Source organism: Rhinatrema bivittatum, chromosome 4 (genome assembly GCF_901001135.1).
Source record: "Rhinatrema bivittatum chromosome 4, aRhiBiv1.1, whole genome shotgun sequence".
Lineage (NCBI taxonomy): Eukaryota > Metazoa > Chordata > Amphibia > Gymnophiona > Rhinatrematidae > Rhinatrema > Rhinatrema bivittatum.
Window position 1 is genome coordinate 72,106,076 of NC_042618.1, and position 27,221 is coordinate 72,133,296.

Here is a 27,221-nt window from a genome sequence, read left to right on the forward strand (position 1 = left end):
ATGGTTTGCTGAATAAGTGAGTCAGTAAGAGCCTGAGATGAACCCAGGCTCCAAGCTGACGGAATCTGACTCCAGGGCTGCAGGCTGCAGGCACTGAGTTCATGCAATGAGAAGGGCACTCACAAATGCTGTCATAGGGCTAAGTCTTAGGATCAGATTTAGGTTTCAAGCAAAGGTGGGGGCCAAAATAATGCATAGAGCCTGACCATCAGTCTGTTGGTACATATTTGTAATGGTGCATCTTTGGCCCAAAGATTTCATTTCCTACTATTTCAGGAAGGAAGAATATTCAACAGAAAAAATTGTGCAAGCAAATATGAGCTTTGAGGCTTCTGCTCAAATTTAAGTCTTTGGGCAAAAGTTCCCCAGCACTTTTGTACAGTCGTGTTTGCATTATTTTTTTTTTCTGCGGCATATATATATATATATATTTTGCTTCCAGAAGTTGTAGGGAATTAAATCCTTGGATAAAAGATAGACTATTTCCAAATTGTGCAAGTAAATTGATTTGCAGGATTTTTGCCTTATTTTTATTTTTTTTGTCCAATTTTGGTCTGAAAGTTACATCTGCATTTTGCTGTTGGGCCACCTTAAAATTCAGCCCTCGTCTTAAGTCTTACTGGTGGGCTTCTGAGTGCGAGCACCAGTTCTGTCCTCAGCCTTCCACTCTCCTTCAGAGCTCCTCTCCCAAGTGGAAATGGAAAATGCAGTGTCAACCTAGAGAAGAAAACGCCCCTAAAATCAAAATCACCGTCTGCAGAATGTGATTTCCAACTGCTGAACCTTCTGTGCGAATTTCTTTTCTTATTATAAAATTGAAGCCCCTAGCTGTTAATTATATGGGTAAATTTATGGCAGCGCCTGGTAATGGAGAACCACGTAAACCTGAATTGCTCCCGAAAGAATAGTGCAGAGGTGACCAACCCCTGTCCTCATGAGCCACAAGCAGCTCTGGTTTTCTGGCTATCCATAATGGATATGCTTGAGATTATATTTGACTGCACTGGAGAAAGTGCATGCAAATCTATCTCGTGCATATTCATTTTGCCCATTCTGTGCAAGCGTGCGGCTTTCGAGGTCTGAAGCTGGCCAGGCCTGGAATAGGGAGTGGGAAAAAATGGAATCTCTGGGGCTTCCTTATTTGGTTCTTTTCCTCTCCTGGCTTAGCTTTTCCTTTCAGGGCTGTTTCCATCTTCTGTATCTGTATTTATTTTATGGGGCACCCCTTCTCCTCCAGCTGTAACTCGTAAATGAGCAGTTAAGAGAGCACTTTGACAAGAGAGCGTTCTGTAAGGAACAGCCAAACAAGGAGCCCCAGGGATGCCAGAAGCGGAAAGGTTTCAGTTTCTAACTTGTATACAACTAAAGAAACTGTAAATGGAGCTGACTCTCGTAAAGCAAAATTCTGGATGCCACTGGACCAGAAATGTGCTTGTTGCCGAGGATAAGTGAAAGGTTTCTGGGAGTGCTTTTTGGTGGATGAACTCCTTTTGCTCTGTGGTGCGCTGCTCCCGGTTTCAGTGTCTATTTCATCCATGCCCTGTAGTACCTAGAAGCAGGGCAGTTGCTGGACAAATTGGAGGCCTGGCTGAAGGTTATTTTCCACGTCCCCCTTCCCCCCCCCCCCCCTTTCTTCTCCAGCCTTGCAGACTGACTCAAAAGGGTGGCATGGCGCCAAGGGCAGTTGCTACCCTCGTCCACCCCTCACAAGAGCCCCTGCCCAGAAGCAAAAAAAATAAAATGTTAGCCCAGGGGGGTAGCCCTTCTCATGACCATCACACAACGTTTTCCGCATTAAGGAAAACGGGATCAGAACTTCACGCTGCTGTCGCCAACAGCAACTTTATGAATGGGTTTATGAGAAAACTGCCTTGTAAGCAAGATAACGGTGGGAACAGCCAGGAGGGTTAAAATGTGCATCTGCTTGTAACATGGCACTAACAGCTGGAGCTTGCTGCCGGTCACTCACAAAAGGCTTTGCTCTCATTTTGGCACCTCCCTCCCAGCCCTCAGCAGTGAGCATGTTCTTCCATTTGCCGGGGCTGTTTCCTGTGACAGGATTTCGCGGTAGGGAAAACCCTGGTGGCTGGGCTCTGGGAGAGGCAGCGATGATGCACTAATTCAAATGAATGGATTCCCCTTTCCCTTGAGCTCCTGCTTCCTTGTTTCAGACTGGCTGGTAGTGTTCCCGACTACACCCTGGCCATTTTTCTGCGCAGAAGCCCATGTAGGAAGTTAGGGTTCTGTGGCAGATTGCAGAGTGGCTAGAGGGAGGGACCGGGCAGTGCTTTTCTCAGTAGCCAGGCAGGCTGCTGCGCCCCCAGGCTCGACCACGCCTGCTGAGGGATGGGCTGGGAGCTCCCTCTTGATGGTGGAGCAGATTGCTGTCTCCAGCAGCCAAGCCAGTCCCATAAACCTTGCAGGTTTCACAATGTTTTTGTTGCATTAATGGAGGGGCCTTGAAAACACAGCTTTTGTAATGCTAAATACAAGCCAGAGGGAGCATCTCAACCTGTGTCAAGAATGCTTCCTCCAGCATTGGGAAGGAACCCAGCCCCCTCACACATTTTGTTTGATCTTGAATTGAAAAGGATTTTATTTAGATTCTTTTGAAATATTCTTTTTACAACTGTGGATTTCATGAATGCTGACAGTAACCTCACAGCCATCTAACTTGCCGTGCTGATGTACATGGTCCATGTAACATCCTCCGACTGGCCCGATTCCTAATTGCTTTGCTTTTTTTTTTCCCCATGTTTCTGCTTTGATATTCCCTTTCTCTGTGATAACACCACAATGTGGGCAGTGGAAAGGCTGCGTCTAACCCCCAACCACCCTTCCCAATCTATTGCAGACTCACACAACTTCTTCAGATAAAAGTTTATTGTTATGGCCGCAGCCCATCAATACGATTCACCAGCAATAAATAACACAACAACAACATTAACATAAATATTAAAACAACATAACAATTTATTAACTAACTTTATGTGACCAGCGAACACCCCCCGCTTCTAAGTACCAAGCATGTAAGACCGCTGAGGCGCGCGCGCACCCCCGGCCGTAGACGCCGGGCAGCTGCCGCTTACACCTGGCCGTTAAAGCCATAGCGTCATTGCCGGCGACCCGACCGTGGAAGTCGGGGTCGTTTGGTCTAAGCGCCTCAGCATTCCCCTCTTCCTCCCTCTTGGCCGTTGAAGTGTCGAGGGACTGCGCTGGATCTGTTAGGCCGCTTGCCTAGTCCGAGCCGCCTGCTCGATCCTCCTAAGTGCGGGGGGGGGGGGAGGTCGCTCCCGCCAGAAGCCGCGCCGACGGTGCCTGCCCGAAAAGGGAGCCACCCAGGCTGGGCTTCCCCTTTCCACCAGGCACTGCCCCTCCACCCCCTGGACCCTCCCCTAGGGCTGCCCACCTTGCCTTCCTCGCCCCAGAGTAGGGAAGCAGTAGGAATTGAATGGGAATCACAAGATGAGCCGCAAAAGACTCATCTTTTGAACAGTGAAACTCCCGGATGACCAGCCCAAGCAACACCAGGCTAAACAAAAATTCCTTTCCCGTATTGAGGGATCCTTCCTCTAAATGTTTGATGGTTTCCACCAACTTCTCACATGACTATGATAATAGCTGGTTCGTCCATTATCCTCCTAACAGCAAGTAACCTAATTGGTTATTTTGAAACCAATGTGAACCCTCATAAGTCACTTAACCCTTCCCTATGTGTAGAGAAACGTACGCTGTAACTTACCATAATCCATCTGTACTTTATTCTTTCAGAAAACGCTAACCACATCCTGCCACGATAGTACCCTATCCATCGCCTTACATCTCCTCCTTATCAGACCACTGAAAGGAGCTTGAATCTTAACCGCTACCCATAGCACAAGCACCCTCTACCCTTTCAACGACCCACCTCCCCCCTCCTGAAATGTGTCTCCCCACTATACCCATCATACACTACCCCATGCGAAGGATTGTCCACCCAACACACAATCACACCCTCACACAACATAAATCACTAGTGCCCATCATGATCACACCCCTCACACAACTATTGGGTCTGGCCACCCTAGCCATCACCCTCTGCAACGCCCAATCAATCATAAAGAAAGCACCAATCCTACAAGACCTACTCACAGACACCAGCCCTGATATCTGTGCCATTACTGAATCATGGCTAAAGAACTCAGACCAGGTCTTCATCAACCAACTCCCAACACAGACATACGACATCTTCTCCATCCCTAGGCCCAAAAATAAAAGAGGAGGTGGCATTCTCCTTGCCGCCAAGAAATACCTGCACCTCAAACTACAGACCAACTCCCCCTCCCCCCCGAGACTCGAGATTGGGCTCTTTAAATCTAAAACCCTGCAGGTCTGCCTCATCTACGCCCCCCCCGGCATTCTGGAACAGGACCCGTCCCCCCTCATTGAATACATTACTAACAATATAAAGCCAGACACCCCAGCAGTAATACTCGGAGATTTCAACCTCCACGTAGACATCCACCCCCTCACCACATCCTGCGAAACCCTACTTGTCTCTCTCAAAGCCCTGGGCTTTAAACAGCTCATCACCAATCCCACGCACAAAGCTGGGCACACACTCGACCTCCTTTTTGCTAATACTAGCTTCTCTACACCCCATGCACCAATCACCACACCCATCCCCTGGTCCGACCATTGCCTCATCAACGCCCAGCTCAATATCAACACCAACATAAATGCCTCCAACACCAAATCACACAAAAAGACAATTTCCTACCATAGACCATGCTCCTCAGAAGAACTCTCCCAAGCCTTCAATAACGTAAGTGAAAACCTCGACCTCACCAACCCAGATAATGCTCTCCTGTCATGGGATAAGCTTACTGCTGACATAGCCAACAACATCTGCCCCACCATCCACAAAGTAATAAACCCCAACCAAACAGAAAGAAAACCATGGTACACCTGTGAACTCAAAAAATTAAAACAAGACCTTAGAGCCAAAAAACGCTCCTGGCGAAAACAACCCACCCCCACACTCAAAGTAGCCTACAAACACACCCTACACCTATACCGACAAGCAACACTCCACGCCAAACGTGACTTCTATGCAGCAAAAATTCACAGCTACAAATTCAACCCTACCGCCCTATTCTCCTATGTAGCAGAACTCACAAAGTCCACCACTCCTTCCCCCCAGGAAGATAATAGCATAGAGAAATGCAATAAACTAGCAGATCACTTTAAAAACAAAATCACCAACATTCTCAATCGTCTCCCCCCCAAACCCACTCACATCGACCTCCCACCCACCACCAACAACATTAACCTCACATCCCTTGATCTCACCACTACGATGGAAGTCAACGCCATCCTAAAAAAGATGCGGCCAGCCACCCACATCGCCGACAACATCCCATCTAAACTCCTCCTCACTATCCCTTCCGTCATAGCAAGACCGTTAGCGGATATCATAAACTGCTCCCTTACCTTCGGGACGGTTCCCGACCCGCTTAAACTCGCCATCGTAAAGCCCCTACTAAAAAAGCCCACCCTCGACCAAAATGATCCAGCAAACTACAGGCCCATCTCCAACCTACCTTTTATTTCTAAAATTCTGGAGAAAGTGGTCAACACACAACTTACCGACTTCCTAGAAGATAACAATATCCTCCACCCCGCCCAGTACGGCTTTCGCAAAAAACCGAAGCACGGAAAAGCTCCTACTTGCAATAACAGACACCATCCTAAAAGGCATGGACCACGGCCAATCATACATTCTAGCCCTCTTAGATATCTCAGCAGCTTCTGATACGGTGAACCACAAAATCTTAATATCACGCTTAGCAGAGATAGGCATCTCTAACACAGCCCTATCATGGTTCTCCTCCTACCTTGACCACAGAAAGTACTTAGTCAAACTTGATAAATCCGAATCCACACACATTCCTCTTTCACAAGGCGTACCCCAGGGCTCCTCCCTTTCCTCCACCCTCTTTAACATCTACCTTCTCCCTCTTTGCCACTTATTATCCAAACTGGGACTAAAATTCTTCTTGTACGCTGACGACGTACAAATACTTATCCCCATCCAAAACTCCCTCAACGAAACCCTGCACTTCTGGGAGACATGCCTCACATCTATCAACGCCCTCCTTTCCAACCTACACCTTGCACTCAATACTTCAAAAACTGAAATCCTAATTATTACTAATCAACCCAGCTTATCCATTCACCAACTGCAACAGAACACTTCACAAAATCTCACACCTCCGTCCACTGTCAGAGATCTAGGAGTTCTCTTAGATACACAACTTAGCTTCAAATCCCACATCAAATCACTCCTAAAAGGGGGCTTCTATAAACTCCAAACCCTCAAAAAACTTAAGCCTCTCCTCCACGCACATGACTTCCGTACCGTTATGCAAACCACTATACTATCAAAACTTGACTATTGCAACTCACTGCTAATAGGCCTTCCAGCTTCCACAATCAAACCCCTCCAAATCTTACAAAATGCCATGGCTCGCATCCTTACAAACTCAAGAAAGACTGATCATATTACTCCCATATTACAAAACCTCCACTGGCTACCAATCACCTATCGCTCTCAATACAAAACACTTACTATCATACATAACACGCTATATAAAAATAACTCCCCCTGGATCGAAGATATGCCACACTTCCACCAGGCCAACCGTCCTACCAGAAACTCCCTTGCGGGCACCCTCCACACCCCTTCACTCAAAATTGCTCACCTCACAAACACCAGAGCGAGAGCCTTCTCCATCGCCGGCCCCACCCTTTGGAACTCCCTCCCCACCGAGCTCCGACTAGAACCTTCACTTAATCAATTCAAAAAAGGAATCAAGACCTGGTTATTTAAACAGGCCTATCCCAATGCCTCTCAACCCTAGCATTTGACTTCTCCTCAACACTCATTATTTCCCTCTCCCTAGTACAGTGTCCCCCCGCCCCCCTACACACCCTCCCTCCCTCACCACCCCATCCATTTTATGGCTTCCTGATATTCAGTCACCACCTCTCCTTCCCATCGCCACCACCTGCCCCCTTGTACAGTTCCTACCCCACCCCGCCTCCCCTATGCGCTTCATCCCCCACCCCGCGCTACCCCCCACTCTGTCGCCTCTTGTATATAATTAATTTATGTCCAACCTGGTTAACCACATGTAATCTCATTTAATAACTGTGGCGCCCGTTGGCTCTACAGTAAAGTTGTCACCTTTTAACTTCCTATCCTTCCTCCATCTATCATTGTAATTTCCTTTCTCAGTTGTCTGTAAACCGACATGATGTTTTTTTTACGAATGCCGGTATGTAAAAGTTATAAATAAATAAATAAATAAATAAATAAAATCACTTACCAGGAAAGATATAAAACAAATTTACAAAAATAAGGAGACATTTTTTTTATCGGACTAAGTTAATAAATTTATTACTAGCCTTTGAACGCTACATTCCCTTCATGAGGTCAAAATCAAAGAGGGGGGGTGTAGACCCCGACAGCTAGTCAGGAGGGGGGCAATAATCAAACTGCCCGTGTTAGCGTGGGCCCTGTGGGTGAGTTTTTATCCCGCGAGGTTTGTTTGGATTACGACTTTAGGGACACGTGCCTCCTGTCACTGCGGGAACCTTTTTTCGGCTGTAACGACTCGCGCCATTTTTTGAAATATGAAATTGCGCACATCTGTTGCCCCGCTGAACCTCAGCCTGCCCGCAGGGGTACCTCCAGTGCAAGTAAAACTGTGCGCATTGCTGAACAGCACACGGAAATATACCCACACAGAACAAGACACGGAAATATACCCGCACTGTTGCCCCGCTGAAATATACCCGCACATCGTTTTTTTTACGAATGCCGGTATATAAAAGTTATAAATAAATAAATAAATAAATAAATAAATAAAATCACTTACCAGGAAAGATATAAAACAAATTTACAAAAATAAGGAGACATTTTTTTTATCGGACTAAGTTAATAAATTTATTACTAGCCTTTGAACGCTACATTCCCTTCATGAGGTCAAAATCAAAGAGGGGGGGTGTAGACCCCGACAGCTAGTCAGGAGGGGGGCAATAATCAAACTGCCCGTGTTAGCGTGGGCCCTGTGGGTGAGTTTTTATCCCGCGAGGTTTGTTTGGATTACGACTTTAGGGACACGTGCCTCCTGTCACTGCGGGAACCTTTTTTCGGCTGTAACGACTCGCGCCATTTTTTGAAATATGAAATTGCGCACATCTGTTGCCCCGCTGAACCTCAGCCTGCCCGCAGGGGTACCTCCAGTGCAAGTAAAACTGTGCGCATTGCTGAACAGCACACGGAAATATACCCACACAGAACAAGACACGGAAATATACCCGCACTGTTGCGGTCTTCGCCGCTTCCCCTTCGCTAGGACTGAACGGTGCCTACCTCCGCCGCTGGAAACACCGTGTTCCGCGTGGCTGGAACCCCGGCGGCGCTGCCTGCTCCACGTGGCGGCCGCCATTGCTTGCCCGTCTCTCCGCTGCCTCGCGCGCGAGCGAGGACGCCCACTTTGTGCGCACAGCTCCCGGAAGTCTGGCCCCGCCTGCGCTGATGACGTCACGCCCTAAGGCCGATATAACCGGCGCCCGGACTCCTTCTCTTTGCCTTTCAATGAGGTTCACTACTGCCTTGTAGTTCTGAGTTGCGCTTCGTCTGTTCGTTGTTCCTGCCTTTGACCCTTGGACTGCTTTTGACTCGCTTCAGCCTGCCGCCTGCCTCTGACCTTGGTTCGTTCCCAACTTCGCTTCTGTCTGCTGCCTGCCTCCGACCCCGGCTTGTTCTCGACCTTGTTCCAGCTTACTACAGACTCTGCCTCAGTTTCCGGTTAGCTACAGTCACCGCTGCCGCCCGCTGTCCTGCCATCAGCTGGTCTTCGGCCTGTACAGCCGACTCTCGGACAACCAAATACCTTTGGACTTCCTTTGCTACAGCTCTGGCCTAAGGCCATCCCTGCCACTGGACATTCAGCCTATTTCCCAAGTCCCAAGGTTCCAGGACCCTACGGGCTCCTCCTGGGGGGTTCCTGGGTGAACACCGCCAGCCTGTGGCTCCGCCTCCCGGCCTACCCTGTCATCCTAGGTGGGCCGGCCCAAGGGTCCACTACCTCTCCTGCAGTATCAGACTGCAACACGCACAGAGGGTGGGCAGTTCCACAGGCAGGACAGTGTTTTACCCATGGAAGGGGCTTGGAAAGTTGCCCATGAAATGCATTAGGCTGGTTAAGAAGTGCATACGGTCAGTCCAGTAAAAAGGTGCCAGTTTCTTTTTAAAATCTTTTTTTCCATTTATTGGCCTGCATTTCTGTGCATTCAAATGAACTTATGGCAGTCACAACACTGTTTTACCAGGGAAGCCATAGCAACAGGGAAAAAATATAGCATTTAAAGTGTTCCTACGGAACATTTTTCATATTAAATATAAGAGAAATGGGAACCTGGGAGGCTTTTCCCTGCAATAAAATTATTATTTTTAATTGCTTGGGCCATGCCCCCAGTTTTCAGTGGCTTATCTGTTGGCATTTACGTCCACCTCAGGAGGCCATCAGTGTCATCCCCGCAGAACCCCCGGGGCAATGCTCTGTAAACCCACGACGGTTTCTTGTAAACAGACCTGCACGAGCCCCAGCCAGATATTTCCAGGTCCCTTTCTCTCTCGCAGGGTTCATTGGAGCCCCCCCGCCCCCCCGCAAGGCAACTGAAACCACAAAGAATTCTCTAAAGAATTATGCAATTCAACTTCAACTCCTTGGCAGTCCAAAACTCTGCCTACTTAGGCAATGTATATTATATCTCTTGTTATTAACCCCATATATTTATTTCCAAGTTATTTATACCTGTTCTTTGTAAGACATTTACTTGTCACTGTTATTGTTCAAAATGTAAACCGAATTGATCAGTAATTCTGTTACTGGAAAGTCGGTATAGAAAAGTTCTAAATAAATAAATAAATAAATAAACTGTGCTGAAAGGCTCTGCACGTGTATAGTGCTTCGGTCGCCACTTATACATATAAGGTAAAAAAAAAAAAAATAGGGCTATAGAATCTTAAAATGGCAAGCAGTCTTCCATTTCAGGGTTAAATACAAGCTGGCTGCGGGATGAGGTGGGAAGGAGTCAGGCCCGGAGCTGACTTTGCCTCTTCTTGGCTATGGCCCAGCAGCAGGAACTTGCTTGTGGGTTCCAGGCTTCGGTCCAAAATTATTCTGATCTTGTGAAGTGTTGCCAACTTCCTGCGTGGGGCTCCCCCCGTGCGGGAGAGCCCGGCCTCCCCCCGCCTTCCTGTTTAACGTTTTAACTGGGAAATTTGACTGCATAAATTTATAAGTTTATGAACTTACACACATGCAAGTTCACTCTGAAAAATTATCTCCGAAAAGCCGCTCGCACACACGATTCCACCTGCCGTTTGGTGCGCACAGTTTTTTTGTTGTTGAGAGAATTTGCATGCATGCTTCGGGAAATCTAAAAGCATGCACGTGTGTCCCAAGCCCCTGGAACGCCTTTCCCCTGTGCATGTAAAAGCACACGCGGTACAGCATGTGCGCGGGTAACATTACATCGGGGGTAGGGGAAAACCTACAGTACCCGGATGTAATCGGCTTTGAAGTGCCCAAAAGCAGAATATAAATAAAGAAATAAATGTCGCTTCCACAGTTTTCTAAAGGGCCACTTCTGCGGGGAAAGCACAACATTTCCCCACTGAAATCCCTTTAAAAATAACTCTCCTTTGGTTACCTGTTTTAATTTTAGAAATTTAAACCATTAGCTAGTAAAAAAAAAAAAAAAGAAAGAAAGAAAAACACCTTTTTACTTAATTCTTAGTTTTTGGACCCTGCAGTTTCCCCCTGCTCCTCTGGGCTTTTTGCTGGACTGGGACATGATCTTTTGCTCTCCAAAATCTGGGGGTTTGCCTCCATTTTATTACACTTTCTCTTCCCCCCACATCTAGCCCAGTCACTTCAGCGGCAGTCGGTGGCCAGGGAAGTAAGTGTATGTGCATCCTGCTTTTGACCATTAGGTGTCACTGTTGTGTAATGGCCCACACTCGTTTCCCCCAAGGACTGAAGGAGGGACATTGCCTCCACAGCATCCCCTGCAGGTCAGGTCCAGAATTCCAGACCAGGGTTTATTTACATGCACTCCTAACAGAAGCATAAACAGGGCCTGGCTTGCACAAAATGCCCACATACGCAGGCCATGCTCACATACGCGGGCCATGCACGAGCAACGAGGATTTTAAAAAGTAGCGGAGTACATGCGTATATACCCGTGCTTGCGTCAAAAATAAGAGGGTGGAAAAGGGGCAGGGCATGGGAGGAGCACAGGCATTCTGGGGTGGGGCCCAACACTTACGCGTGTATCTTTGGATTTTAAAACCGGAGACCGCGGCGCACGCCAGCTTGTTATCCATGTAACTTTACTGCTGCTCCTGATGAGGAGCGCGCCTGCAGATCTCGCATTTTAGGGCTTACGGGACAGGGTGAGGAGTCCAGGTCAATTGGGCGATGTGCAGGATGAAGAACCAGAGGGGTCTTAAAGACCTTGATATTAACTGGGCAAACTGGTGGACTAACTGGAAAAATTGGGAATGTCCCTCATACGAGCGTGTTTTAAAATCTGCCCTTATATGCATGTAAAAGCCCGCAGAGTCCTAGGAAAGATACAAGAAGTACATTTTCTCCAGCAGTCTCTTAAGATTAGGTGCATACTTATGTGTGGGAGGTGCATTTTAAAACATATGCGCTCAAGGGCGCACACGATTTAAAATTGCAGCGTATCTCCGCTCACACGCCAATACACGTGTATGGGTGCACATGTGCTTGTTTTAAAATGATCCTGTTTGGCAATTAGGTAATTTAAATAGGTTGTAGTCATAATACTCACTTATCAGATCCAAGGCTTCACTGGTTCATAATCCAGTCCAGGGTCTGCTTACCCAGTAAATCAGCACTTTACCTTCATAGGCACAAAGCATTTATGTTCTGTTGCATGTGCTTTTATGTCTTTTATTGTCATTATAATAGCGAGATGTATTTGTATTCTTTTTCAGCCGCAGGCAGGTAGAAGGCGAGGCGAGGGTGTCATTTGAAATGGCTGCTGTTTCTGTGACATTAAGCATTTGTGCAAGGAGGGTGGTGGTGGTGAGAAGGGGGGAGGGGGGGCGCAGGGGAAGCCATATAAAGATATTGTCCCCCAGGTACCAGAGCCCCTTGCTGCATCAATGCTTATCCGGCTAAGGAGGGGCTTTGCAGCTGTTTAGCTGGATAAGTCTGAAAAGTGCTGCTTGTCAGGATAGGTAGCTCTGTTTGAGACATATTCGTCTATCTGACTTTAGCCAGGTAAGTAGCACTTATAGGACTTAAGCCAACTTAGCCGGGTACTACCAATTAGTCTCCTAGACCTCCCAGTCTATCTGCAGGTCATCGAGACCCTCTTGGCTCTTCAGCCTGAACTGCCCCCCTTTTCACTGAGGCCTTTCCCAATCAGTATTTCACTTTTGAGATGTTTCTAATCACTTACAGGCCGATACAGTACAGTGCGCTCCGGTGGAGGGCACTGTTAACCTGCATTTGGACGCGCGTTTTCAACGCACTAGCTTTACCCCTTATTCAGTAAGGGGTAATAGCGCGTCGAAAATGTGCATCCAACCCCCCGCGACTAATAGCGCCCGCAACATGCAAATGCATGTTGATGGCCCTATTAGTCATTCCCGTGGGATTCAGAACGCAAAATGTGCAGCCAAGCCTCACATTTTCTTTCAGAAATTAGCGCCTACCCAAAGGTAGGCGCTAATTTCTGCCAGCACCGGGAAAGTGCACCCTCCGACTTAATATCATGGCGATATTAAGTCAGAGGTCCCGAAAGTTAAAAAAAAGTTAAAAAAAAAAAAATTTAAAACGGGCTCGCGGGTTGAAAACTGGACGCTCAATTTTGCTGGCGTCCGGTTTCCGAACTTGTGGCTGTCAGCGGGCTCGAGAACTGACGCCGGCAAAATTGAGCGGCTGTCAAACCCGCTGACAGCCGCCGCTCCTGTCCAAAAAGAGGCGCTAGGGATGCGTTAGTGTCCCTAGCGCCTCTTTTTACCGCCGACCCTAATTGATATATTTTAGATTACTGAATCGCGCGCAAAGGACACATGTTGCTAAGGATATATCCTAGCTGCCAGACATGTAGCATGGTGGCTTGTAAGATATAAACTCCTTAACCAGGACAGTTTTTGTCATTTCCTCCTTTGTATTTGCCATCTTAGGGAGATCAGAATACAAGATCCCCCAACCTTGGTTCACACCCAGCACCCACTCCCTTTCCCATGTCTAACCACAAAGCTATGCAATAATCTGAATAGCTACCAAGAGCAGTGTGGCTATTACCCGAGCACCTGGCTTCTTAGGTCCTCTGCCTTTCCTGCCAGATCGAGGCAGCTATGTGATTCTCTCCATTGCTGCTCGGACGTCTAGCCCGTCACACCCAGCTGCTAGTTAATGCAGTCACCGCAGCCTACCAGACACAACTTGTCTATGTGGTTGCCCACATTTCCACTAGGACTTTTAACATCATATCGGTTATTTATCATTTAATTGTGGAAATCCCAGCACTCGCTCATTCAATTGTTTGATTACGCCTGCCACTCGGTCATGCTTTTACTATCTCTGCTTCTTCTGTGCTTAATCCCATGCCCTCTTAAAGTCCATTACTTTTAACCTCCACCAGCTGGTCCTGGAGAGCATTCCATGCATCCACACCCTTTCTGTGAAAAAATATGTCCTGACCTTACTCCTGAGTCTCCCCCCCCCCCCCCCCCCCCACTTTGGATCCTCATAGTATGATCCCTGTACTAGAACTTTCCGTCCATTGAGACAGTCTGTGGGAGTGAAGCAGAAGAAAACACTATTCACCTGATTTCTGGCTCTCTGCAAGGAAAAATTGCCTGCCCCAGGGAACTTTTGTTGTGCTGGTTGAGGAAGGGAAGGATAAACCCACTATGTGGTTCCCATCTCGAACAGTGCTCTTGTCTAAAGTATTAAAATTCCTTTTCTTTTGTCTTGCTTAACTTAAGCGTCGAAGAGATCACTGGTTTCTGCAGACTTGGCTCTCAGTTTCATCCAATGTGCCTCTGAAGACATTACACACCCCAAGCTTATCTTGCAATCACGAAGCGGTATGCTTGCTTTTTGCAGATGTTGATGAATGCCTCGAAGACAGATGTCATCCAGCTGCTGCTTGCCACAATGCTCCAGGCTCCTTCTCTTGCCGCTGCACCCAGGGCTATGAAGGAGATGGTTTCCAGTGCTCACTAAAACCAGGTAAAAGATGCCTAGCAGATGCTGAAACTTTTGTTCAGTTAAAGCTTGCTTTAATCCCTTTCGACAGAAATACTTTTATTAGCAAAAGGGGTGCTGACCTGTCTTAAGTTTGCTTTCTGAATTGCATTCATTAAGTTCTGTATCTCCTGCTTATGACAAAATGACAATTTTTCACGAGTTGGAGAATAGTGCTGAAAACCGCAGAATCTGAGGGTATTGAAAAGCACTTTATGTAATAATCAAAGGCAGGATAATAGGAAGAGGGAGAATAAGGGCTCATCAGTCATTTTCTTGCTGCTAGGCTTATTTCCCTAAAACCATTTTTTATTGTTCTAAAACATAAATAAAATAGTAGGGATGTGAATCCTTTTTATAACGAATTGAAATATCGTACGATATTTCTAAATTCGTTATATATCGGGTAAAAAAAGAAACGATCACTCCCCCCCCCCCCCCCGAATTTTCATTAAAATTGTTTTTCGGGTTGGTGCGTGCTAACTCGTGCGCGCACTAACAAAAACCCGTTTATTTTTGTTTATTTTTGCTATTTTTTGTTAGCGCGCACTAACCCAAAAACCGATTTTTTCATGAAAAAAAAAAACCGGCGATCTGCAGGAAAACGAGATTTTCCTGCGGCCAGATGAACCTGAAAGCGGGAATGACCGGGCACCCGATTCACATCCCTGTAAAATAGTACTGATGATCCACTCTATTTCTGTAGCAAGGACTGACCTACGTGTGGCGGCTGTTCTTCATCTTGCTGCAAATAGAAGGCGCTATTGCTTTAAAGAATGTGCTTGAGCTATGGCCCCTTTACATGATGGGGGCCGCTTTTGAAAGCCCGCAGGAAGCTTGTAGGTCTCTAGGTAGTCGCCTGCAAGCTCATTTTCTAAGGGAAATAGCCCGCAGAGTTTCCCTTGGAAGAATCAGGGCTGGCTTTGCAGCAGATGCAAATCGCTCATGCATCTTTTGCCTCCCCCGCCCTCTCCCAGTCCCGCCCCGTTTCCCTATGGCTATGAGTGACTACTTTTAACCATGGAGGGGAGAGCAGTTTTCAGCCCAGCGAATTTAGCCAGGTAACGTCGTAGTCACCTGGGTAAATCCCTTTGAAAATTGTCCATCATTTTTTTTCTGCCTATAAATGTCTCAAATGGGAAAAAAAATTCATTTTCAAATACTGTTCATCACTAAAAGCCTGATACTCAATCAGCATTTTTTTATTTTAATGTGAACATCAGAAAATGCCGGGAGAAGACACATACAGGGGTAGATTTTTAAAGAAGTACGCGCGGGGTACATTTGTGCGCGCTACCTGGCGCGCACAAATGTACACCCGATTTTATAACATGCGCGCGGTGCCGCGCGCATGTTATAAAATCCGGGGTCGGCGCGCGCAAGGGGGTGCACACTTGTGCACCTTGCGCGCGCCGAGCCCTAGGGGAGCCCCGATGACTTTCCCCATCCCCTCCAAGGCCGCTCCGAAATCGAGCGTAACCCTTTAAAAACCCTCCTGCGTGCGCCGAGCCTATTTCCGAAATCGGAGCAGCCTTGGAGGGAACTTTCCTTCCGCTCCCCCCCACCCTCCAGCCCTACCTAAATCCCCTCCCCCCACCTTTGTTTCAGGATCCCCAGGCACAGCCTCTGTTACGGAGGCCTCTGTCCCGCCTCCGGACCGCCCCCTATGCAAAATAGGCTTGGCGCGTGCAGGAGGGTTTTTAAAGGGTTACACGCGTATATTACGTGAGTAACCCTTTGAAAATCTACCCCACAGTGTGTGGCCATTGTTGGAGGTTTGAACTGGTACCCCTGTGCTTTATTGCAAAATATGGAAGGAAGACAGAACTCTAAATAATAACAAAATCAGGGCATTCTACAGTTTTGTGCCTTTATCTTGTCTTGAACACAAACATTTGTAATTCAATTTCACCCTCTTTCTATATAGAAAAGCCTCAGAAGACAGCTTGCTTGGAAAAACGGGAGCAGCTGCAGGCAGAGCTTAGTCCTCGAGGGCCTCGACCCTACTTCGGTCTTCATATACCACAGTGCGATGACCAAGGCAACTATCAACCTCTCCAGTGCCACAGCAGCACCGGCCACTGCTGGTGCGTGGATGCAGCCGGTCAAGAAATTCCTGGCACAAGAACGCCGCCGGGAAATGATCCCCCACGTTGTGGCATTCCAGGTCTGCGATCTCTACAACCTCTGTTTCCTTTTGCTGATACAATACCATGGCATTTTCTGTGATAACCCCCACCAAGAGGAAAATGTAAATCATGCATTCATTTAAAAAAGGGTTCTTGTCTTGCTGCATGGGAATATACTAGACCAAACTGTACGAGCTATTGTATAGTCATGGCTTGTGCATGTGGAATATGACATGGGAGGGGAGAGAATAGCAGCAAGGAAATGTTCAGATTAGTCAAATATTCAAAGTTGCTGGTTGTAGACATGCAGTCCCTGTGATTAGAGTCGATGACAAAAGCTCAGAACTAAATAAAGTCTCCTGTGCCCCTATATAGTGCCATGGCTTGTGGCTTGCAGCCCAATGTTTGATCTTTTTGCACTTTTTTATCAGCAGGTACAGAACCACATGTCCCAACTTCCAGAATTCCCCAGTTGCATCTTAAAATGTTCACCCTTTACCATTTATAAATGCTTGAAAGCTTGACGTTAATTTGTGATCAGGTTTGCACTGTTGATTTTTAAAGAAACAATAGTTATATTGGCGCAACTGGCAGGGATGGCCGGATCCTTCTTTATTTGTTATCTTAGCATTCAAGGGAAAAAAAACCACATGCAGCTGAGATATTGTAAAGATTGTAGAATGACTAAAAATACCACTCAGTAAGACTTCTCCCCATTCTCATTATATTGAACAGGTCACTAAAATTAGAAGGCGGTAACTCTCCTAGATGTTCATAGCAGTCAAGCTGCATTGCTAATACATGTCTGATTCTACTCCCTAGAGCCCACTCGGAAACCACAAACTGTCTGCGAGCGCTGGAGACAAAGCCTTCTGGAGCATTATGGTGGCCAGCCGACGCCTCAGCAGTATGTGCCACAGTGTGATTACCTTGGCAACTTCAGCCCTCTGCAGTGTCATGGAAACAGTGGCTACTGCTGGTGTGTGGATAAAGATGGCAGAGAAATTCAGGGAACTAGAACAGAACCTGGATTTACCCCAGCATGTAAGGAAGATCATCACATCATGAGTCCAGGGAAAAGGTTCTTTCTGTATAAATCAGAAGCTGTTTAAATTGTTTTTTCTTTTTTGAGGAGGGTGGGTAGAGTGAGGATTTCAAAACCAAAACAAGGCATCAGAAGGTGCAGGTATGATTGGGGTGAATTTTTAAAGAATCCGTTGCCACGTGAAAAAAAGCGACCTTTTGTGGTCTCAAAATCTTTGGCTATATTTTAGAGTGATTCGATTGAAAAACATCACAACCTGTTTTCTGCAGAACTTACACTAAATAAGCTATGTGCAAACATGAATTTGAGTATTAATGCAATTTGAATGTGAATTGAGAAAGTTCATTCCATTGTTTAATTTAGATGAATCCCTGTAATGGCTTTGAAGTTTGACACTGGTGTCACTTCATGAATGGCTTGTAAATCTGGGCTGAATAAAGATTGATGTAGGCCAACAGAAAAATATAGGTGCTGAAGAGGAAGAGAGGAATAAGTGTGAGATGGACAAATAGATGGATAAAATACCACTAATTCTGACAAGTGTAGGGAACATTTTTTTTTCTCCAAATTACTGCACATGCCAAAAATGCATTCTCAAAATGAATTTACTTATGAGCTGTTTCACTGCATAAGTGCAAGCTTAGAGAGTTGGGCAGATTAAATGCAGTTTAAGGCCCCGAATTAATAATGTGTGCTCAGCTGTTCACATGTGCACATTTTTGTACATGCAGATTTATTCCTGATCTAACAGGGAATTTAATGCACAAAAAATGTGCGCACAAATGTGAGTGAAACTGTGCTCACAAATAAGCATTTCTCAGTCAAAGCCCCTGTTGAACAAGGCATTCATTATTACTTCCCAGTGCAGAGGCATGTGTAGGATTCAGTCATGTTTCCTTAACACTGGAAATGTAACTCTGTGACAGAGGTGGAATAAAGTTTCTGAGTGTGGTGTTAATCTATGGGGGCTGAACCTGGAGTTTGAGGTGCAGGAGTCCTGTACTTGGGATTTAAGCGCATAAAATATGATTTATGCACAAAGCATGTTTTCTACACATAAAACATATGTGCACCTAGCTCGTGTTTTTTGTGCAGGAAACACAGTTTCTCTGACAACATGCAAGCATGAATTAGCCATAGCGCCTGGGTGATATTATCTGAGGGTGCTGACACAGAGCCTGCGCCCAGAGCTCGGTGAAAACTTTACTGAGCATGCCCATGGGTTCCCGCACATGCACACTGCCTCATAAGCCCCTCAGTCTTTCTTCAGCAGATTTAGTACATGTATCCCAGTCTCTCTCTTAACATTTTTGGGTTTTTGGCATTAGTGCTACTTTCACTGCCTCGTTGCTTCTATTTTTCTGCCTCTGCCTTGGCAGCCTGGAAGACCTTTTTCCCAAACGCGTTCAACATGTTTGGGTCCTCAGGAAGCGAGTTGGAGGGGATTATGAGTATGCTTAACATGTTTCACTACTGTGGAGTGGTATGGTAGTGGGATCATACCAAAATCTGGGGAGGTCTGGATCCTGTATTTTAGATCCAGTTTCTGGACCACTGGAAGGCACAGTGTTAGGATCTGTCACATCCTTATCTACAGGCCCTTGAGGATTTTGTGACCCAGGATAGCCACGCAGTGCACTGAAGTTTGAAGGAACTAAAGAAGCCTAAAAACATCTTTTCTCAGGTCTTGATACTGATAACAGTGTCTTTGCCCGCTTATCCAAAAATAAGACACAGCAGAGATCCTCCGGAAGTGAGAGATGCTGAGGCAAGTCCAGCAGAGGAACTGAAAGAATTCCTATGCAATCTTCCTCCTCTCCTAACCCCTATGAGATCTCTGCTGTCCTAGGAGGAAATAAGAGGAAAGTGATCCCACTTCTTCCCCTTTCAGTTTTATTAAGGGACTCTCCTGGAAGAGAAGGGCTGCCAGGAGCAGCAGAGATTGAACCCATAGGCCCTGCGAGTTCAGGGCCAGCGGATTCTGCAGTGGAGCTACAGGGGCTCTGAATCACGCAGCACCCTGCAGAAGATGTTAAGTGAGGAAAAGTTACTTCAACCTGCCTCGGAATACTTCCTATTGGTCCAGCTTTAGGTGTGTCTCAAGTAGAGGGCTGTATATAAGGAGCTCTAGCTTCACATACCTTAGCTGGTACAACAGTCCACATAGAGTGTGCTGTGAGATTTCCTAGTGTCTGGCCTTGTTCTTGGGTTTCCTGGTCCAGGCCTGTGGTCCCGTTCCTGCATCCTACTCTCCTGTAGTGCAGAGGAACACTTGCTCCAGGATGCCTGTCCTCTCCCAGGTACACCCCTGCCAGGCTTCCCAATGCTAGAAGCTCTTGAGGAGAGGTATCACCAGTACTGGACTTTAAACAGCCCCACCATGTGAGAAAATTTCTTTCATCTTTGACAAGAGAGTTTCTTATCTCCCTCTTCAGTCATCAGGGCTTAAGGAGGCAAAGAAATTCTTCACTAGTTTAGTTAGCTGGGCTCCCACTGGCTGGGGTATCTTCTATGCCGTAGTTGGAGGGGAGACATCCTTTTCAGAAACCTGCATCAGCTCATCCTCATTAAGGGCTCCCTGCAAAGTTGAGAAGGAACTTGGTGCTGTAGCAGTTGCATCTGCTGTGGCAACAGCTGGCTCTGAGGTGCTCTGTGCCAATTGTGTTGACAACTCCTGTTGAACGGCACCATAGTCCATGGATGATGCCGGCAGCACCTCCTTCCACACCATAGCACCAGCAGTGGGCCTATGCGCCAAAGCGCTCTGCCTTTGAACAGCGCCTTGGTATACTGCAGCGAGTGTGATGAGTGAACCATAGAAGAAGCTCCATACCGATGACATAGTTGACCCTGGGTCCATGTAAAAATAGCTGAATGCGATGGGGATCTTCCGCGCCTTGAAGGATTATGGGATCTGTGCCAGTGAAGTTATCTTCCACATCGGCATTGAGGAGGGGCCCACTTCTGCTGAACTCTGTGCCTACAGTACCATTCTTTCATTGAGCTCTGAGGGGATACCTCAAAGAGAGTCCTTCAGGTCATTTAGATGCTCTTCTTGGCACCTCACCTGGTACCACAGGCTTCTATGCCATGCTCAACTTTTGACCTGAGACCGATCCGGGAACCAGCGCCATGGGGGAGGCAGAGTTTCCCCTGCCTGTGGGAATGCGATGGGGGAGATTCCCATTTCATTTTCTTGTGCTGAATCCAGTGAAACCTTGCTCTTCTGTCAAGGCTCCTCAAGTGAGAGCCATGAATTCAGTGGCTTATCTCAGGACCTCTTCTATTAAAGACATTTGCAAAGCTGCTACTTGGTTATATCTTCACATCTTCATGTTTCATTACTGTCTGTCAGTATGTCCTGAGGAGACAGTAACTTTGGACAAGCAGTTTTACACAGTCTGGCTCCACTTGGTAGGACCAAGTTGTCTCTTAGTATTTGCTCTGCTATATAACCCTCAGCTTGGGACTCCCCACATGTTATGGCTAATTCATGCCTGCTTGTCAACAAAAATGGAGTTTTCTGTAGACAGAAGGATGACTTGGCCATATGTAATGATTGCCCACCTCTCTGGAGAGTCAAATATCTTGCTAAAGCTTAAGCTGTGGAAGAGAATGAGAAGCTCACAAGACAGCTTATGTGTGCGGGAACTCCCGCACATGCTTAGTAAAATGTGTACTAAGTTCTGAGAGCTGGGTCTGTGTTGGTGCTGTCAAATGACATCATTTACGAGTTATGGCTAATTCATTTTGCTGCATACGAAGAACCCTGTTTACAGGCAAGCAAACTTTCTTTGTATACATAAATCATGTATTATGCATACTAAGCATGTCCTTGAGTGTGTATTTTCGTGTTAATAGACTTTTTAAAACTCTGGATGCATTATCATACTATTAGTTTACTGCATTGGGAGTTAACTCTTTTTTTTTTTTTTTTTTTTAGCAGAAAATGTATGCTGAAATTCATTGAACATTTTTCACTCACATCTTATTACATTGGGGCCCAAGATATATATTTACTAGAGATGTGCATTCATCCTGTTTCGGCAACCCCAAAAAACGAAGCAAATTTTCCCCAAATTTTAGGAAAATTCATTTTCGGGGTTAGTGCGCGCACTTGGGGCAGCCGAAAAAAGAAAGGCCCGAACCACTGGAAACCGAAATTTCCCTCAGCGGGCTGATAACGAAGGCTGAATCAAAAGGTTTAGCCGAGGCACATCTCTAATATTTACTAAAATGCAATAACATGCTAATATGCATTTACACATTAACATGTGGTGTTAGTAAAGAACTTGATAGAACCTGTAGATAAACAATGCACATGTCACATTTTAGAGATATAAGCCTAAAAATTGTAGTTGGAAACTTTGCTCATTATCAGATGAATGGCATTTTCTGGATTGAAATCCTGGATCTCATAAATTAATTGGGATTCTCCCAAGTTGTTTTAACAACGTTCTCAATAAGATCTTGGAGTTTGTTACATTTTTTGGGATTTTCCCAAATAGTTTACATGAAAACTGGGATCACAGTCCAGAAACTCACAACCATCCAGTAATATCTTAATTAGAAGTGAGGGCATGTATTGACCAATGAATCATGAATTAAGCTAATAGCATGCAATTGTTAGTAAATGTATGTGATCCCAGTAGAGGATAGCAGAGGTGATAATGGAGTCCTAACTGAGCAACAGAAGGCTAACATCAGTTAAATGTGTACAAGATAAAATTGTCAAAAGTGCATTTTTTATTTTGCTGATTTTTTTGAGAAATCATTAGTTTTTGCATTTGCTGAAAAATCTTTCACATAAACAGTTTGAAACCTGGCAAACATTTTAATGGGAAAACAAAGCAAAAAAGTGGCTAGTTCTTGAAAAAAACAATGTAAAATTAATGACAGCTTCTTATAATATCACTAGTTAAATGGTAACCAACAAAGTATTTGGGTAATAAAGATGCTGTCTGCTAAAGGTATCCAGGCCAATTTTAAAAAGAGCGTGTGTTCAGCACATGAACGGAGCATGTGTTCAGTTCAGCACATGAACGGAGATACGCTGCAATTTTAAATCATGTGCGCTTGTGATTTAAAATACACCTACCGCACGTAAGTATGCTCCTAATTTTTAGAGGTCACGCGAGGAAACCTACGGTACATATCTTCCATAGGACTTTGCCAGCTTTAACGCACATATGTAAGCAGATTTTAAAAAATGCTCACGTAGGGGACATTCTCAGTTTTTTCAGTTAGTCCACCAGTTTGCCGAGTCAAAATCAAGGTCTTCCAGAGCCCTCTGGTTGTTCATCCTGCACGCCCACCAGCTGACCCGGACCCCTCACCCTGTTCTGTAAGCCCTCATCAGGAGCAGCAGTAAAGTTACGCAGTTAACAAGCCGATGCGTGCTGCGGCATCCTGTTTTAAAATAAGGAGTTAAGCGCGAAAGTGTTGGCCCCACCCTGGAATGCCCATGTCCCTCACCTTTTTCATCCCCTTATTTTTGGCACGTACACGGATACATTTGTGCTTGAATTACAGCTTTTAAAATCTGCATTGCTTGCGCAAGGCCCACATGCATGCGTATATGGGCATTTTTGCGTGAGCAATGCTTTTAAAATCAACCTCAGTTAACCTCACCTAGGTGGTGGGAAAATTAATGGAGAGGTTACTGAAAGAAAGAATAGTGAACTATCTACAATCCGGTGGATTGCTGGATCCGAGGCAACATGGATTCACCAGGGAAAGGTCATGTCGGATAAATCTGATTTTTTTGATTGGGTGAATAGAGAATTGGATTGAGGAAGAGCGCTTGGTGTGATCTTCTTGGATTTCAGCAAAGCTTTTGATATGGTCCGGTATAGGAGGCTTGTGAATAAAATAAGAAGATTGGGAGTGAGTGCCAAGGTGGTGGCCTGGATTACAAACTGGTTGACTGATAGGAGACAGCGTGAAATGCTAAGTGGAACCTACTCTGAAGAGAGATCGGTGGTAAATGGAGTGCACAGAGATTGGTATTGGAATGTGTTCTGTTCAATATCTTTGTGCGTGACATTGTGGAAGAGAAAGAAGGTAAGTTTGTCTGTTTGCGGATGATACTAAGATCTGCAACACACCAATGAAGAGTGATTTAAGAAAGCTTGAAGAATGGTTGAAGATTTGGCAGCTGGGATTCAATGCCAAGAAGTGCAGTCATGCCTCTGGGGTGCGGTGATCTAGAAGAACTGTATATAATGGGGGATTAAAGACTGATGTGCATGGACCAAGAGAGGGACCTTGGGGTAATAGTGCCTGGTGATCTGAAGATGATGAAACAATGTGACAAGGCGATAGCTAAAGCCAGAAGAATGCTGGACTGCATAGAAAGAGGAATAACCAGTAAGACAAAGGAGGTGATAATGACCTTGTACAGGTCCTTGGTGAGGCCTCACCTGGAGTATTATGTTCAGTTCTGGAGCCCTTATCTCAAAAAGGATAGAGACAGGATGGAGGCGGTCCAGAGAAGAGCGACCAAAATGGTGTGGGGTCTGTATCAGAAAATCTGAGGAGAGGCTGAAGGAAGGATCTGAATATATATACCCTGGAAGAGAGGAAGTGCAGGGGAATTATGAACAGACCTTCAGATACCTGAAAGGTTTTAATGATGCACGATCTTCGAACCTTTTCCGTTGGAAAGAAAAAAATAGAACTAAGGGTCACGAAATGAAACTCCGGGGAGGAAGATTCAGAACCAATGTCAGGAAATATTTCTTCACAGAAAGGGTAGTGGAGGCCTGGAATGCCCTTCCAGAGGAGGTGATGAAGACGAAAATTGTCAAAGAATTCAAAGGAGCTTGGGATAAACACTGGATCTCTAAAAGCTAAAGGACAGACATAAGAAAAGCATTCAGGGGATAATTTGCTGGTGTGACAGTTACAACCCTTACCCTTTATTGCAACTGCAACATTGCTACCCGCTTAGATGGCTAGAGAACGGAAATGAAGGCTAGCGTGCAGGAAGGTAACTTGCTAATGCATCAGTTACTATCCTTAACAGATGCTTCCTGCTCGGACTGCAGGGGGAAAAGAGGAATTGGATTCAGGCAACAACTGAGGGCCCTGACGTCTATGGTCTGGGATACTGATACACAGACATAAGGGAAAAAGCACAGGACTGCTTCTATGGCCAACTCCTAAAGGAAACGAAAAAGCGTGCATGGGGGTAACTTGCTGGCGTGGGGGTTACTACCCTTAGAGCAGAGCTTTCCAAACTGTGTGTCTGGACACGTTAGTGTGTCGCCTGCAGTGTGCAGATGTGTCGCGCAAGCCCGGTCAACTCTGATGCGAGTTTGGGCTTTTTTTTTTCTAGAGATTCACTTTTTTTTTTCAGTTTATGGGTTGCTTATTATTGGGTGATTTTTGCTGTCAATCGCGTTTTTTTGGGGGGCTTGGTGGGTGGAACGAGCCCAGCCATCCTTGCATTGGCTGCTGCTGCCGATGAGGCCTGGCCATGAGGAGTGCTGACTGCAAGCAGCAGTGTCTGGTGATCATGGAAGGGAGTGAAGCACTTAACTGGCAACAATCAAAAAGACGAGGTACATGAGTGTGGGGGCCAGACATGTGCTGGGGGGGAGAGAGATGAGTGAGTGGGGGGCAAACGTGCTGGGGGGACAGACATGTGCTTGAGGGGGAGAGATATGAGTGTGTGGGGGCCAGACATGTGCTGGGGGGAGGAGAGAGATGAGTGTGTGGGGGACAGACAATTTGTTTTATTATTGTTTCTCATAAATTATAACAATAACATGAATCTTGGAATATATATTTTTAATATAAATTTAAGGTTTTCATGAGATAGGTTGTGTCGTGAAACATTTTATTTATGTATATATTTAAGGAAACATACATAAATTGTCGAAATATGTTTCGTTCGTTTAACCTTTAACCTCTGGTTTACTAGTAGACTGAATTACCGTGTCGTGAAATTATGTTTGTCTAAAAAGTGTGTCACCAACATGAAAAGTTTGGAAAGCTCTGCCTTAGAGGATAGCATGGAGATTACTACCCTTAACCAATAAGCCTTGATGCTTTAAATGCAACTGAAACACTGCTCCCCACTTCAGTGGCAGGGGGAAAAGGGAAATTGGATTCAGACAACAAGCAAGAGGGTGCCGACTTCTACGGACTGGGGTACTGATACTCAGACCTTTATTTATTTATTTCAAATATTTATATCCCGCATATCCAAAATGTTATGCTGCTTAACATAAATACATTCATAATAAACTCTTTAAAAAGACAGAACCAGCAAAAATAAAAGCATTAAAATAATATAAGCACCATAATAACATTCATTAAATTTACATTTACTCAGCAATTTAGCTTAGATCCTGAACCTGAAACCCAGCTTATCGAGGTACTCTAGACTTATTTGTTTAATTTGACAGAGTTTCTTCTACAGTTGTGTATCAGCATATGCCTGGAAAAACAAATGAGCCTTTAGGGGTTTTCTAAATCTTAGTAAGGAAAAAGCACAGGACTGCGTTTATGGCCAAGTCCATAAGCAAAACACATCAAGTAACACTGTCTGAATTTTCAAGAAGGCTCATCACCCAGTGAGAAATGTTACTAGCTAAAATGTTTATGGGTATCATAAGGTTTGGGGATAACTGCACAGTTACTACCTTAAGCTTGCTGGGCTGACTGGATGGCCCATTTGGTCCTTTTCTGCCATCACTACTATGTTACTACCCAACTACTTTGCTGGGGTAATTTTCAAAGCGCAAAACCGCATTTAACGTGCAGAAATGCTTTTGAAAATCAGGCCCTTAAAACACAAATTTGGTTTGCAGAGGAAAAAAACACCACTCCGCCTGTGGTTTAGTTTAAGCAGAGCATTGACCTGGTGGGGGTTACAGTCCTCATGTCTCTGTAATGTACAGGAGTGTAATAAATGTCTTCTTTACTACAGTAAGAACATCTGGTCTTAATCAAGTTGTTCTTGAGAATCTCGTTGGCAAAGGGCTCAAGTTTCTCTTGGATTCTTGCCTTTGGCATTCAGTTGTCTTTTCTCTCAAATATCGCAGGTATACCCACGGTGGCACCCCCTCCCATGAAGCCTTCGCCACGTCCAGATGTGACTCTTCCAGCTGTGGGCACCTTCCTCCTTTATGCTCAGGGACAGCAGATTGGCTATTTACCTCTGAATGGCACTAAACTTCACAAGGAGACAGCCAAGACCTTGCTATCACTTCATGTAAAGTATTTGTCTGTTGTTTTTTTTTTTGCTATTGCACTATACAAGCGGGACAGAAGAGGGGGAAGGTTGCTATTCCAGTGAAGGGATGATCCGACGCTTCCTGGATCCATCTGTTTTCTGAGTTCTCGTCTAACATTTTCTACTTTGACATCTTCACTTAGGCTTTTTTATTTTTTTTACCTTTTGAGTCAGTTACATAGGCACGGTGCTTTAATTCTGCTGCGCTCTGCTGTCTCCCTGGACCTGTGAGGAATCATGGGGCCTTCTTCGCCTTGGATTTCAGGGCCTTGCAAGCAGCATTTTTAAAATGACCATCCCAAGCTTTTTCAAGGTGGCTATGTCTAAATGCAGATTTAAAGTACCAAAAGAAGTTCGAAACAATTCAGTTGTCAGTTAATAGAACGCAAAATGAAGAGGAGGGTTTGTTTTTTGTTCCTGTGAAGACATTAATGTGTAAAGCTTCTGAAAGC

The 27,221-nt window shown here is 45.5% G+C and overlaps 1 protein-coding gene across 1 annotated transcript in view; it reads left to right on the plus strand.

Annotated features, from left to right (window-relative positions):
* The window catches only part of NID2 (nidogen 2), a 117,240-nt gene that overhangs the window by 59,688 nt on the left and 30,331 nt on the right, over positions 1 to 27,221 (plus strand). Inside the window, exons 12-15 of the mRNA XM_029598330.1 lie at positions 14,211 to 14,336; positions 16,279 to 16,518; positions 17,303 to 17,524; positions 26,579 to 26,748. Coding sequence (XP_029454190.1) covers positions 14,211 to 14,336; positions 16,279 to 16,518; positions 17,303 to 17,524; positions 26,579 to 26,748 — 758 coding nt within the window. The remainder of the gene's footprint in view (positions 1 to 14,210; positions 14,337 to 16,278; positions 16,519 to 17,302; positions 17,525 to 26,578; positions 26,749 to 27,221) is intronic.